The sequence below is a fragment of the Rhinolophus sinicus genome, chromosome 2 (assembly GCF_057876585.1).
Source record: "Rhinolophus sinicus isolate RSI-liver-muscle chromosome 2, RSI-T2T, whole genome shotgun sequence".
Taxonomy (NCBI): Eukaryota; Metazoa; Chordata; class Mammalia; order Chiroptera; family Rhinolophidae; genus Rhinolophus; species Rhinolophus sinicus.
This window is the reverse complement of record NC_142502.1, coordinates 147,259,879-147,276,225: the sequence shown is the minus strand read 5'-3', so window position 1 is coordinate 147,276,225 and position 16,347 is coordinate 147,259,879. Positions and strand designations below refer to the sequence as shown.

General features: G+C 35.4%; 1 protein-coding gene and 1 pseudogene across 2 annotated transcripts in view; one reads left to right on the top strand and one right to left on the bottom strand.

The window, feature by feature from the left end:
• The window catches only part of USP34 (ubiquitin specific peptidase 34), a 205,895-nt gene that overhangs the window by 137,272 nt on the left and 52,276 nt on the right, over positions 1-16,347 (bottom strand). For both annotated transcript variants that reach the window (XM_019717509.3, XM_019717506.3), the window contains exons 7-10: positions 14,951-15,143; positions 13,295-13,356; positions 6,310-6,391; positions 6,138-6,230 (exon numbers count right to left, since the gene is read on the bottom strand). In XM_019717509.3, coding sequence (XP_019573068.3) covers positions 6,138-6,230; positions 6,310-6,391; positions 13,295-13,356; positions 14,951-15,143 — 430 coding nt within the window. The remainder of the gene's footprint in view (positions 1-6,137; positions 6,231-6,309; positions 6,392-13,294; positions 13,357-14,950; positions 15,144-16,347) is intronic.
• On the top strand, positions 896-1,937 carry LOC109438006 (cyclin-dependent kinases regulatory subunit 2 pseudogene; annotated as a pseudogene).

The following is a 16,347-nucleotide window of genomic DNA, read 5'->3' as shown; positions in this document are numbered from 1 at the left end:
ATATACACAAAAGGAAATAAGGGAATCAAAAATTTCATTACAAAAAATAAGGCAGTAATGGAGGAAATGGTAGACAAAAACACTGTAAGACATGTACAAAACAAATCCCTCTTTGAATAATTACTTTAAATATAAATGGTTTAAACTCTCCAATCAAAAGACAATAGCAAAATGGATTTTAAAAAAAGAACATGATACAACTATATGTTGTCTACAGAGATTCATGTTATATCCAAAGACACAAATATGTTAAAAGTGAAAGGATGGAAAAAGATATACCATGCAAACAATTAGCAAAAGAGAGCTGGCTCTAGTATATGGATTTCGCAAAATTTATTGCATTAGTCCTACAGGAATGACAAACATTTCTGATCTGCTAGTATAGTCAATAATATAGCCAACATCTTCATGTACATGTACTTAAAGATAAATTACCAGAAATAGAATTTCTATTATTGTTCCCCAAGTTACACCACACTGTGGTCAATACAATGTATTATTAAACATAATGAGAATTACCCCATACATGAAAATGTTATGTTATTTGAACCTACATTTAATTATAAACAAAGATAAGCATTTTTCAAATATTTATAAGCCATTTGCACTTCTTTTGCTATTAATTTCCCATTTGTCACCTTTGTCTATTTTCTCCTTGGATTCCATTATAAGAGTTGTGATACAAACAATGAAAAGAGCGATGGCCAATCCAATTACTACTGGGTGAATCATGTGCGCGAGTCTCTCTCTCTTTCATGTGTGCACACAGTAACCTCAAAAACTTATTCCAAGTCACAATCAAGTGTTGCCTTGGCCTGATACAGACATCTTATCCGCTATCCCCTCTCTTCTCATACCATCTCTAGCTCCTCTGTTCTGCCTACCTGCTAGCAGGATGGTCCACAAGCAGCAGATCTACTACTCTGACAAGTACTTCAACCAGCAGTACAAGTACCACATTGTCAGGTTATCCAGAGAACTTTTCAAACAAGTACCCAAAACCCATCTGATGTCTGAAGAGGAGGAGGAGACCTGATGTCCCATCGAGTTTAGGTTGCTTACATTACATGATTCATGAGCCAGAACCACATATTCTTCTCTTTACACAACCTTTTCCAAAAGATCAACAGAAATGAAGTATATCTGGGGATCAAGTGAATCTTTTTCAAATTTAAGGTATATGTGTATATAAGGCAGTACTCAGTGACTACTTAAAAAATGCACAAATTGTTCATCTATACTTGTGCATGAGCTGTATTCTTCACAGCAACAGAGCTCAGTTAAATTCAACTGTAAGTGGCTTACTCTAAGGTGTTCAAGATTTCTTCTAGTCAGTTTTTCTCTTAACATAAGTACTTATTTGACTTTACCTGTTGCTTTTGTTAAATATAGTTTGTATGTTGCATTAAAAAAAAATAACTTATTCCAAAAGGGAGGGAAAAAAGACTCAGGCAAGACTATATGAAATCAACTAATCCTGGAAACTCTGAAAGCAGTTATATTTGGTGCTTGAATGAAAAGAACTCAAAATGTAAAATTTCCTGATCATTCTAAATCTATAATAGATTCCAAGTAAAGCAATAACAAACGACAGAAATGCCCAATTAAAATAACCATTAAAATATATTTTATATTATTGAACAATCTTTTAAACATTTTTTAAGTTATTGCAAAATGTATCACAGAATATGCCACATTTTTAAAATTATTCCCTTAATTTACTTCAAATTTTTATGAGGATAAAATGCTAGAATTTTTAACAGACCACATTATCAATAATCAATTTGAACTCAGTTTCCTTAAAGAATAATGCTTCACTATTCCTGTTATTTACTCTATATTACTTAACACATTTTGCTGATCTTGCTGTGAACAAAATAAAAATGAAAAATCTACTACAAATAACATGCTCACAATGTTCTAAAAGAAAATTTACCTTTACTCTGAAATATGAATTGCTTCTTCAATTTACTAAAATGACAGTGATGTATAGTACACAATATTAAATATAGAAACTAAAAAATGTATTGAAAAATTACAACCAATCTAAGAATTAAGTATCAAGGCACACAATTATTAACAATCAAAAATTTGAAAAAGTTTACATATTATAAAGTTTATGTATATATGCAGTAATCATTAAATATAACGGAATAAAAATACAATGGGCAAAAGTATAATGGGGAAAACTGTCATTATAATAGCAAAAATAAATAAAATTAAAATTCCTAAGAATAAGCTTAACATGAAATAAAATCTATATATAAATAACTTTGAAATACCGAATGATACAAAAGGAAACAAATGGCATGTCATATTTTGTACTGGAAGATAGCATTTCAATTCTCCTCAAATTAAAAGCAATATTTTTAAAGAATAAGTCAATGCTAAAATTCATATAGAAAAATCAATGAGACAAAAATTATTTTAAAAGACCAGCCAGCCCTACCATATCGCTTCTGGTATATGGCAATTTCTGTCAAATAAAAACATTACGATGTGTCTTCATCCACTTTATTCAATGGATCTGGCAACGGGCGACATCTGGTTCTTCCCCAAAGTCAAAATGATTCAGGACATTGAGGCAGCCACGACAGAACAACTAAAGACACTCATGAAAGAGGACTTCCAGAACTGCTTTAGAAAGTGGCAAGAATGATGGGGTAAGTGTGTTTGAAGAGAGGGGGAGTATTATGAGGGAAAGTAATGGCAATGTGTCTTTTACTGTAATACTTTTTTTTATTTAAACATTCACCGTACTGTTTGATCACACCTAGTGTACCAATAGGTCTGTCTACAAAGTCAGAAATCGACCTAGTCTAGATACATTAGTATCTCAAATCAGTAAAGAAAAGCAGTTACTGAACAAAACAGATCAGGGACAACTACTTAACAAAAGGGGGACAGGGGAATTGGAAACATACGTGATACTTTGAACCAATATAAAGTCCAAATGAATCCAAGATTAAAATACAAAATTGAAACAACAAAAAAAATAAAATTGGGCCGGCCCAGTGGCTCAGGCAGTTGGAGCTCCATGCTCCTAACTCCAAAGGCTACAGCTCAATTTCCACATGGGCCAGTGGGCTCTCAACCACAAGGTTGCCAGTTCAACTCGAGTCCCGCAAGGGATGGTGGGCTCTGCCCCCTGCAACTAAGATTGAACACGGCACCTTGAGCTGAGCTGCCTCCTGGATGGCTCAGTTGGCTGGAGCATAGGCTCTCAACCACAAGGTTGCCAGTTGGATTCCTCGAGTCCCACAAGGGATGGTGGGCAGCGCCCCCTGCAACTAAGATTGAACATGGCACCTTGAGCTGAGCTGCCACTGAGCTCCCAGATGGCTCAGTTGGTTACAGCGCGTCCTCTCAACCACAAGGTTGCCGGTTCGACTCCCGCAAGGGACGGTGGGCTGCGCCCCCTGCAACTAGCAACGGCAACTGGACCGGGAGCTGAGCTGCGCCCTCCACAACTAAGACTGAAAGGACAACAACTTGAAGCTGAACGGCACCCTCCACAACTAAGACTGAAAGGACAACAAATTGACTTGGAAAAAGAAGTCCTGGAAGTACACACTGTTCCCCAATAAAGTCCTGTTCCCCTTCCCCAATAAAAATCTTTAAAAATAATAAAATAAAATAAAGTAAAATAAAATTGCAACAGAAAATGTAAAGGAAGAAACTAAAGGAGAATTTTTTCATAATCTTGGACTGGAGAAGGCATTTCAAACCATAACACAAAATCCACAAGCCATAAAAACAATTCAACCACCAGTTTAAAACCACAAAGTTGAAACTGAACAGCAAAAACCACCTTAAGCAAAGTAAAAGACAACATCAAAGTAGAATATAGTCAAAATACATAACACAGACAAAGGTCCAATTTCATTATATGAAGATCTTCTACAAAAAAGAAAAGTAAAGCAACTGACAAATGGCAAAGACTATCAACAGATATTCCCAGAAAAGGACACAAAAATGGCTCTTAAACACAGATTTGTAACCTGATTCATATAAAAGAAACGCAAATTTGAAACATCAATGATACCACTTTTCACCCATCAGTTTAGCAAACATCAAAAAGTTTCAGGACAGGCCGACCCGGTGGCTCAGGCGGTTAGAGCTCCATGCTCCTAACTCCGAAGGCTGCCGGTTCGATTCCCACATGGGCCAGTGGACTCTCAACCACAAGGTTGCCAGTTCAACTCCTCGAGTCCTGCGAGGGATGGTGGGCAGCGGCCCCTGCAACTAAGATTGAACATGGCACTTTGAGCTGAGCTGCCGCTGAGCTCCCAAATGGCTCAGTTGGTTGGAGTGCGTCCTCTCAACCACAAGGTTGCCGGTTCAACTCCCGCAAGGGATGGTGGGCTGTGCCCCTTGCAACTAGCAACGGCAACTGGACCTGGAGCTGAGCTGCGGCCTCCACAACTAAGACTGAAAGGACAACAACTTGAAGCTGAACGGCACCCTCCACAACTAAGATTGAAAGGACAACAACTTGACTTGGAAAAGAAGTCCTGGAAGTACACACTGTTCTCCAATAAAGTCCTGGTCCCCTTCCCCAATTTAAAAAAAAAAAGTTTCAGGACACACTATATTGAGGAGGGTAAGGGAAAAAAAGTACTTCTGCCATACCGTTATCAAACCACACATATGCTTTAACCTAACAATTCTACTTTTAAGTAGAAATTTATCCTATATAATAACTTTGCACATGGATGAAATGACTATGTTAGAAACTACTTGCTTTATCATTATGTATAACAGAAAAAAGCCTGAGAATGGGGATCCCTATAAACGGGGATTAAATAAATTATGGTACATGCATACAATGAAACACTATGTAGAATTTAAAAATAGTGTTTTACATATTGATATGGAATAATCTCCAGGATAAATTAAGTGAAAAACAGCCAAGTCCATTTAGTATGTGACATCTGTGGAATACAGGAAGACAAAAGAAGAACAGTGTTTACAATTAGCTATTTGTATAGAAAATCCATGATGCACCTGAAAGAATAAGAACTGCATGTGTGGGAGACAGGGACATGGGGGGGAGGAGGGAGGAACGTAACATATTCTTCCATATTTACTTTTTGGATTTTGAACCACATGGACATATGCCTATTCAAAAAATTTAATTAAAAAAAATGGAAAAGAAACATACCAATACAACATTAAAGATAGAAGGCTTTACTATATAAATAAAAATAGGAAAATGTCTCTTAATAAACCAAGATGATTTCGTTAAAAATCTCTAATGGGGGCCGGCCTGGTGGCTCAGGCGGTTAAAGCTCCATGCTCCTAACTCCAAAGGCTGACGGTTCGATTCCCACATGGGCCAGTGGGCTCTCAACCACAAGGTTGCGAGTTTAATTCCTTGAGTCCCACAAAGGGATGGTGGGCTCTGCCCTCTGCAACTAAGATTGAACACGGCACCTTGAACTGAGCTGCCTCCCTGATGGCTCAGTTGGTTGGAGCACGGGCTCTCAACCACAAGGTTGCCAGTTCAATTCCTTGACTCCCACCAAGGGATGGTGGGCAGTGCCCCCTGCAACTAAAATTGAACACGGCACCTTCAGCTGAGCTGCCGCTGAGCTCCCAAATGGCTCAGTTGATTGGAGCGCGTCCTCTCAACCACAAGGTTGCCGGTTTCAACTCCCTCAAGGGATGATGGGCTGTGCCCCCTGCAACTAACAACGGCAACTGGACCTGGAACTGAGCTGCGCCCTCCACAACTAAGACTGAAAGGACAACAATTTGAAGCTGAACAGCACCCTCCACAACTAAGATTGAAAGGACAACTTGACTTGGAGAAAAGTCCTGGAAGTACACACTGTTCCCCAATGAGGTCCTGTTTCCCTTCCCCAATAAAATCTAAAAAAAAAAAAAAGGAAAGAACATAATCTTAAAAAAAAAAAAAGAATCTCTAATGGACTAACTCATTCACTTCAATTTTACCAGTAATACAGTAGCAACTCATGGACTCTGAAGCCAAACTTCATAGGTTTCATTCTGAACTTTTTGCATGTCTTGGTTTCTTTAACTATAAATGGGGGTGATAACAGAACTTACCTCACAGGGGGAAAACACTTAGACTATATAATGAGGAAGCACTTAATGTGAGCTGTTAATATTACCTGCGCTGCAGCCCAAATGCAATCAATATGCTGAGTACTCAGTCGCCCTTCTGCTGCTAAAAAATTCAAAATCACTTGGCACTGCTTGATAATCTGGAAAAGAAACAGTTATAGTTAATTTTTAAAAATATTCTCTTAATAGAGCAGAGAAGTTATATAATCGTCCACAAACCTCAATATGTAAATTTGGTCCAAATATATGCTCTACTACACTGTTGCTTATAAGCCAGTCTGCAAGTTCTTTTGCAATGGACCTAAAATCAAGTAACAAAAATAGTTAATACATGAAAAGAAATTAGTATAATTCTTTCCCATGTCTACAAGGCAGGTAAAACTGAAAAACTAAATTCATTCACATACAAATTATAAAAAAGTGCTTATATACAATTAACTGTTTAGACTACACAAAGAATAACAAATGAAAGAAACGGTAATTACCTAACTTTATAAAAAGCAAAAAACAACAACAAAAAAAACCCCCAGGAAAGTCAAGGTAACACTAATGCGAGATACAGAGGGGAGAACACCAAGTGTTAACACCAAATAAACAATTATTTTCCTACTTAAGGACTTTGCCTTCCCACTTTTTAATTTCCACAGTGGGCACTAAAGTGTTCAAGGACGGTTTCCCAATAATGATCTCTACAGTAAGATAACATGAGGAAAGTAGGTTACCAAAAGGGTGAAAAAAGGAATGATCTTCAAGCCAAACTAGAAGTCTCCTGCCTGATATTAATGAATGAAAATTCCACTAATGTGGTCCAAAGATATCAAGTGATCATTCAGAACAACTTAGGTACATTTACCAACATCTCATCCTTCATTTCAAAAAAACAAACTTTTTATTTTATAACAGTTTTAGGTTACGCTTTTTTTAAGAACTATGTAAAAGCTATTCTCTTTTACAGTAATAACTCACTGACATACAAATTAACCTATTATGTTAATTCTACCAATGAAGTAGTGTTTCTCAGTTAATTATCTTTTATAGCTCTGAGATACACATGACATATAACAAAACTGAACATATCTGAAGTGTACAGTTTTATGAATTAAACCTTACGTATACATCTGTAAATCCATCACTACCATCAAGATGATAAACACATACATCAACCCAGAAAGTTTCTCCATGCCACTTTGTAATCCATCCCTTTTCCAGCCCCCACAACCCGACTCCCCAACCAGTGACCTGCTTTCTATTATTATAGATTAGTTTTCATTTTCTAGAATTTTATGTTAAAAAAAAATGTATACTATGCATTCTTTTTTTAATCTGGATTCTTTCACTCAACGTTAAGATTTACACATTTGATGCATTTATCAATAGCCATTGCTTCCTTCTGCTATAAACATCTGTGTGCAGGCTTTTGTGTGGATATAAATTTTTAACTCCTTTGGGTAATTACCAAGGAGCACAGGTCATGCAGTGAGAGTATGTTGAGTTTTGTATAAAACTGCCAAACTCTTCCGAAATGGCTGTGACTTCTTGCATTCCCACCAGCAATGAGTGAGTTCCTGTTTCTCTGCATCCTTTGTCAGCATATGGTGGGATCAGTGTTCTAGATTTTGACCATTCTAATAGCTGTGTAAGGGAATTTCACTGTAATGTTAATGTGCATTTCCCTGATGAAAGAGGATGTGAAACATCTTTTCAGGTGCTTATTTGCCATCTGCATATCTTCTTTCATGAGGTGTCTGTAAAGTTCTTGGCATATATTTTAATCAGGTTGTTGTTCTCTAACTGCTGAGTTTTAAGAGTTCTTTGCATATTTTGGGTAACAGTCCTTTGTCAAAAAAGCCTTTTGCAAATATTTTTCTTCCCGTATGTGGCTTGTCCATAGAAGAATTAAACAAACAAAAAAACTTACTCTAAAGATTTTTTTTTTAGAAAGCTATGAATTAGATAATATGGGCCTCAAAAGGTAAAACATTAAAATAAAACTACTAATGATATATTTTACCTATTTCTGGGTAGCCCTACAGAAGCTAAAAATCCATGACTCAACTCTCTGATTTGCATAACATACAAAAAATAATTCAACTAAAAATAATTCTAAAAAATAAACTACATCTCTTCAGTTTCTTGTAGGACATTAAAAGGACACCCAGTGACTTTTATGATATCTGAGAACTGTAATTACAATTGAGCAAGCATAAAATTAGACAATGTTACCAATAACAACCATTCAGGGCTCTGGAAATATACCTATAATGGGACTCCCAAGAAAGAGTAGGGGGAGCATGAAAAAATTTTGAAGAAATCATGGCCAAATGTCCCAAATTTGAAAAATATTCATCTACACATTCAAAAATGACAACAAATGCCAACAGGATAATAAAAGCAAGGAAATGCACACCTAGACACATCACAGTAAAACTTTTAAAAGCCAAAGACCAAGAGAAAAATCTTGAAAGCAACAAGAAAAAAAGAATTAAGCACGTACATACAAGGTAACCACAATAAGATTAAAAGCTGACTTCTGATCAGAAAAAAAGGAATAGCGCTATACTGGAGCAATGTTTCCATATTTTACTAGAATTAAGTTACTATTAATCCGAAGTCGACAGTAATAAATTAAGATGCATATTGTAGCCCATTCAGCAAACACTAAGAAAAGAATTTTTGAAGCATTAAAAAAAGAAAGAAATCAATGGACTTAAAATGGTATACTTGCAAAATAAGACAAAAGAATAAAGACAGAATACAAAGAAAACCAATAGGAAATGAGACATAAATCTTACTATAGATAAACATTAAGAGAAAGGATTAAATAATCCAATCAGAAGGCAGAGAATATAACTTGATTTTTTAAATCCAGGTATATATGCTGCCTCCAAGAGACATATTTTAGATCCAAAAACACAAATAGGTTGAAAGTAAGAGGATGGGAAAAGATATGCTATGAAAATAGTAAGCATAATAAAGTTACAGTGGTTATACCAACATCAGACAAAACAGACTTTTAAGCTAAAAAACGTTTTAAAGAAACAAAGAGGGACATTTCATAATGATAAAAGGATGAAATTACCAGGAACATTTACAAATCTAAACATACATGAACCTATCAAAAAGTCCCAAAATACATGAACCAAAAACCAACAGAATTGAAGGGAAAAAAGACAAACAATACAGACAATTCTTGTTACTCACAGCAGTTATATTCTATGAAGTCGCTACACTGAATTAGCTAATACTGAAACCGTGAATCTTTTTTTAATTATTATTACCAACTGCTTTAATGGGTAAAAAGAGCATGGCATTAGCATCAAGTGTATCCTAGAGTAGTTTCTCGTTAGAAGAAATGACAGTGCAACGTGACTTGCTGTTTGCCTTTGACTAGAAGAAGACAGAGGGTTTGACTAAATGCAAATCTTACATAACTTTAGGTAAACAATCTGTTCGACAATCCATTTGCAGAACTCCTTTAAAGACAGATGCTTCACAGAACTAAGATTTGTTCTGAAGTTCCCAGCTCCACCAAAGCAATGCAAGGGAGGCTTTTCCCCTTATGGAAAATTGCCATCAGGCTATCGGCATCCTTTCCTCCCTACCCCCTGCCCCACTTCCTCTGAAAAAAAAAGAGACATGGCTCTCACTTGGGTATTAAAATTATCTCTTGGTGTTGCTTTCTTGTATTTGGTCCTCTTTTTCCAAAAACTCAGTTTTTTAATGAGGCATAATTGACATATAACATTATTCTGGTTTCAGGTATGCAACATACACGTAATGATTCAGTATTTGTATATATTGCAAAATGATTACCGAAGTCTAGTTAACATTAGTCACCATACAGTTACAAAAATATTTTTTCCTTGTGATGAGAACTTTCAAGATCTACTCTCTTAGCAACTTTCAAATATGCAATACAGTATTGATTATAGTTACTGTGCTGTACATTACATCCCCATGACTTACTGATTTTACAACTGAAAGTTTGTACCTTTTGACCCTCTTCACCCATTTTGCCCCCTTTTCACCTGACAACACCAATCTGTTCTCTGCATCTGTGAGATTGGGGTCTTTTCATGTTTTTGTTTTGTTTTTTAAAGTCCACATATAAGTAAGATCATAAAGTATTTGTCTTTATCTGACTATTTCACTTAGCATAACGCCCTCAAGGTCCATCTGTTTTGTCGTAATGGCAAGATTTCATTCTTTTTTATGGCTGAATATTATCCCATGGGGGGGTGGGGTGTGTGTGTGTGTGTGTGTGTGTGTGTGTGTGTGTGTGTGTATACACAACACAGAATTGAAGGGAGAAAAAGACAATACAACCAATTCTTGTCAGTCATGGCAGTTATATTCCATAAAGTAGCTGCACTGCATTAACTAATACTTCACAAACCCTTGAATCTTAAATTCTAAAAACAAATTATCTTAGCAGATTCTGTTTTCTCTATTTTACAAGAGAAAATGAGGTTCCAAAGTGTTGAGGTGACTTGCCTGAGACTGTCCCACTAACAGGTGCTAGAGTTGGGATTCATACCCCATCCAAGTGGCTCCAGAGCAGAGCTTCTTGCACTACACTACACTGCCTCCTACTATTTCTGTCCTCTGATCATCTCCGTACTAGCGCTAAAACAAGAACACACAGCATCGCCTTTTGGACTTGAGAATGTGCACATTGGGAGACTCCAATTTTTTATTGCTCTATGCATTTCCACAAATGACCGTAAAAGCACCACAAGTATTGATTTTGGGGTTACAAATAAATTGCAGCAAATAGACAAACTCACAAGTACAAAATCCACAGTGAGGCTGACTAGAGTTAGAGACTTCAACACCCTACTTTTAATAATGGAAGAACAACTACCGTAGGCAAAAAATCAACAAGAATGTAGAAGGCAAACAATACTACAAACTCATCAGACCTAACAGGCATCTACAGAACACTTCAGACCATAGAATAAACAGTCTTCTTAAGCACACATGAACATTCTGTGGTACAGACCATATGCTAGTCCATGAAGCAAGACAAATAATCCAATAAAAACTAAGCAAAAAAGTGAACAAACAATTCACCAAAGAAGAAATAGAATGGATAATTACCATACAAAAAAAGATGTTCTGTATCATTAGTTATTAGGGAAATGCAAATTAAAACCATAATGAAATACCACTTCACACTCACTAGCATGTCTTTAATCAAAAAGGCAGATAATAACAAATGCTGGTGAGAACAGGGAGAAACTGGAACCCTCATACGTTGTTAGTAAGAATGTAAAATAATGCAGGTACATTGGAAAATATTTTGAGTTTCTTTAAAAGTTAAACAGAAAATGACCATACAAACAATTATATTTCTAGGTATCTACCAAGAGAAATGAAAACATATGTCCACAAAAAGACTGGTACACAAATGTTTAAAGCAGCATTATTCATACTAACCAAAAAGTGAAAACAATCAAAATATACATCACCTGGTAAATGGATAAACAAAATGTGTTATATGTACATAATGTAATATGTACTATTCGGCAATAAAAAGGTATCAATTACTGGTTTACAACACAACATGAATGAACCTCATGAAAAACAGTATACTAACTCAAAGAAGCCGAATAAAAAAGACCACTATCATGATTCCATTTATATGAAATGCCCAAACTAAGCAAATCTATAGCAACAAAGTAGATTAGTGGAGCTGGAATAAGAATGAGGACTGACTACACATGGACAAAAAGGAACTTTTTGAAGTGATGGCATTGTTCTAGAATGGAATTGTGATGATAGTTGCACAACTCTAAATTTACTAAAATTCCTTACAGAAACAGGTGAATTTTATGATATGTACAGTATTTATACATTAATAAAACGGCTTAAAAAAAGACCCAATTCACAGGCTTCAAGAATATTTATCACACTTTTTCTATTTGCTCCAATTGTCTCACACTATACACACCCTTCTCTACCCAATTTAAACTATCTCTACTCATTATTCCTCAAAACTTGTACTCTCTTTCCTCTTCTCTTAACCATTTCTATAGGATGTGTATTCCTTATACTTTTTAAAATGGAGTTCCTTCTTACTCTCAATCCACTGTTTCATCAACATAAAGACCCACCTAGCCCAGATGTGTGCAGTTATTGCACTAATGTTTCCCGAATTATTTTTTCTTTTTTAGGGGGATTTGGAGGGCGCAATAGGGGGGATTGCTGCACTAGCATTTTTAAGATTCTATTAGGCAGTGTTGAGAGGGTGGGGGATGGAGGTCAGTGAGGGGTCAAAAAGGAAATCCAGAGCTGCAGTTTTACTTACATTGGATATGGTCTATGTAATGTTCTGAAGATACAAAATAATACTCTTAGCATAACTCAGAATTTAAAAATCTATTACCAGTTCTGGACAACACATTTTAAGGGAAACACTGACAAAGAATGATGCCAGAGGTAAATGACTGCACTGCTCTGGTGATAAATCTAAAAACTGTACCGTATGAAGAAAAATTGGAGGAATAAAAACTCTTTAGCCTGGAGAAGGAAAAGAATAAAGAGGTGTAATCTCTGGTTTTCACATTCATAATGGGCTAGTTTCAACTGAGATTAACTCCATAGGGCAGAATTAAGATTAATGCGCAAAACTTACAGTAAAGCAAAAATATGACTCATTCGTATAAGTATGAATTTTCTAACATCTTAATTTATAACTCTGTTCAGGCATAAGATATTACCACCCAACTAAGATGAAAAACTTGATTTCTATACTGGAAGGACAATTAAATGGAATAAATATTGGAATATATAAGTATTTCTAAGAACTTGAAAAGCCCTAACCTATAAAACTACTTCTTTTCACACATGAGCTTCATTAACTTGGTTTTACCCCACAAAATGTATTGAATGTGGTCTTTTCTTTTTCTGCATTAAGTGTGCTTTCTGAAACTATCAGTACCATACTCTTTATTACTAAATTCTCCTGTATAAATAGTATCCTTTGCATCTTGTGCAAATGTTGGTATGTGCATTTCAAAAACATGGAGAAATGTTTTGCTATATTGTTTTGAAAGCTTGTTATCAAGACTAAAAATGAATCCGCAAGGCAAAGAATTTCTAGTAAACACTTCAAATCTAATAAAGTCACAATTATATTTAACATATAAAAAGCCACATATTAAAATGCTATTACTTATGTATAAATAATGCTCCTACTTACGTTTCTGTGTCTGATACCAATGATTCATTATTGCACACATCATTGAAGGTGTGAAGTTGATTCTAAAAAAAAAAAAAAAAAATTTCAAAGTTTTTCCCCAAAATTATTCTTGTACATGTTAGCAATGGTCAAAAAACATGGTTTGATATTTGTAGATCATAATTAATAACCAAATCAAAATTATAAATTTTAAGATAGATAATCAGATACACACACAACTCCCAAGTAGTCTGGCTATATTCTTTATCATATTAAAAGCTGAAATAAATTCATCCCACAAGTAATACTTATGCTTTATTCCACTATTCATCCTACAGAAAACAAAAATGAATAAGGGAAAAACACTAAAATCTAATACAAGGCAGCAGTAATATGGCATTACAGACATAGAATTTTGGGTTTAAAAGCCCTCTAGATAAACACATCTAAGATTTAATTTTACAAAATGTCACCAATTACTTTCTGTATGTACAAAGTCCAATATATGGGTAAAATCAGAATAACTACATTACAAAAACAGGCAACAAATAGAAAGAAGTAAACCTAATGGAGACCTTGATAAATCAGAGAAATCATATCCATTCTAAGGAAAGCAGCTAACTACTTAGCTCTAGAAAATTATTTATGCAAGAATACAGGCTCTAGGATATCAAGCCTTCCTCTCCACCCCACTACACTCCACACGAGAAGTCAGTAAGACATATTTCTCCCTACTTAAAACAGTATTTACTACTGTGCAAACCAAGCAAAACATTTCTATTAGTCAAATTTGGCCTATGGCGAATTAATCTATGGCTTCTGCCTGGATAATGAATTGTTACTATTTATAATATCCAAATCTAACCCTCAGTCTCCTCATATTCAAAATAGGGAAAACTATTTCTATGAGGACCTTATAAAGTCATGCATGTAAAAAAATATTTAGCGCAATGACTGGCATAAGGTCAGTGCTCCAAGAGTAGTACCATGTTTCTCGGAAAGTAAGCCCTAGCTGGCTCATCACCTCTAATGTGTCTTTTGGAGCAAAAACCAATATAAGACCCTGTCTTATTTTAATATAAGATCTGGTATAATATAAAATTATAATATAATATAATATAATATAATACGAGGTCTTAATATAATATAACATAATATAATGTAATACAATATAATATATTATATAATATATATTTAATAAATGTAACATAATACAATATAATATAATACCAAGTCTTAATATAAAATTATTTAATGGAATACTGGGTCTTATTTTAATATAAGACTGAGTCTAATATAATATAATATCATACAACAAAACACAACACAGCACAGCACAACACAACACAACACAACACAACACAACACAACACAACACAACACCGGTTCTTATATAAGACCAAGTCTTATTTTAATATAAGACTGGGTATAATATAATATAATATAATATAATATAATATAATATAATATAATATAATATGTGGGTCTTATATAAGACCAGGTATAATATAACATAATATATAATATAATAATATAATACTGAGTCTTTAAGACGCATTAAAAACTGATGGTCCGACTAGGTGTTATTTTCGGAGAAACACAGAAGGTATTGTTATGGTGATGATGATTGTCTGAAAGGTAAATAAAAAAAATGACCAAAAATAAAATATAGCTTACCGTTATCTGACTTAGTCCAGCCAACCTCATAGTCAAAGTAGGTGACATGAAGTACTTAAATGCAAGATCTAGGCTTTCTTTATCAAAACATAATGTTGTGTCCAATGGTTCTTTCACTGTGCTCCACATTAAATCAGCCATGTTGCGAGCTGCACTCTGTCTTAACTCCTGATCAGAGAGCTTGCATAAATACCTGAAATGTTGCAGAAATAAAACACACACATAAACTTGCAAAATATTTCTAAACACCACTCAACAATTCAATAACATTCTTTTGCACCCTATCTCCAAAATGTTTAGTACAGTAGAAGCTAGCGTCCTGGGATTAACATTCCCAACTTAAACTATTTCTAAGTGATGCTTCAAGGATTATGACCTGTGGCAGTATGTTCTTTGCTGAGAGGCCAATTTAAATCAGAAACTGCGAAGAGCTGAGTCATTTACCATAGGATTCTGCACCTCCAGTACAGCTTTACTATTTTCTAGTAGCCATCAGCTCCAATTTTAGCAAATTTCAGCTAACTTCATACAAATAGTGTATCTATTCCTCACACAGCCAAAATTCTTCTAAATGTGTACATTTTAAAACATTTTTCTGTTTTGGCTTCTAAAAATCATAAGCCACTAGTTTTTAATCTCAGGCCCTACGGATTCTATTTGGCTGGTTTCTCTTCTATATCCAATTTTTCAACATCAGGGCTCCTATGGGTTGCAAAAAGGCCCCATATTCCTCCCATCACTTTATACAGGTCTTTACAACATAACATGACTTTGCCACTCTTTCCATCAAGAGGTGTCATCTATTTCTCTACTTCCTTGAATCTAAGCTTTGCCATGAAACTTCCTTTGGCTAATGAGGCATTAAGAGATGACATAAGCAGAAACTTGAGAGGCCTCTGAGCTTGCCCTCTTTCGCTAGGAACTCTTCCACCACCAAGACAAGTGGCCCAGGTTAGCTGCTGGATGAGAGACCTGGTCAATACCCCAAATGACACCTAGCATCTGTGGGACATATGTAAGCCTCCCTTCTCCATCAAGACCATCACCCTGCCAACCACGGGACATGAAAGTGATGCTATCCTAGAGCATCATTTCCAGCCAAGTCAGCCCAGATCAGAAGAACTAGCCAACCAGAGAACTGTGAGAAACAATAAATGGCTATTATTTCAAGCCACTGTTTTGGGGGGCTGTTTTCTAACACAGCAAAAGCAAACTGACACAGGACTACGTCCTAGGCTCACTTCTGTTCTCTGTCTACAGTCTCTCCCCAGACAACCTCATTCACTCCCATGGTTTTTAGGTGCTGCATTTATGTGACAACTCCTAAATTAATAATGATGTTCTGAGGCTTACACAGGCTTATACTCTCAATCTACCAGTGCCGCTTAAACGACCCA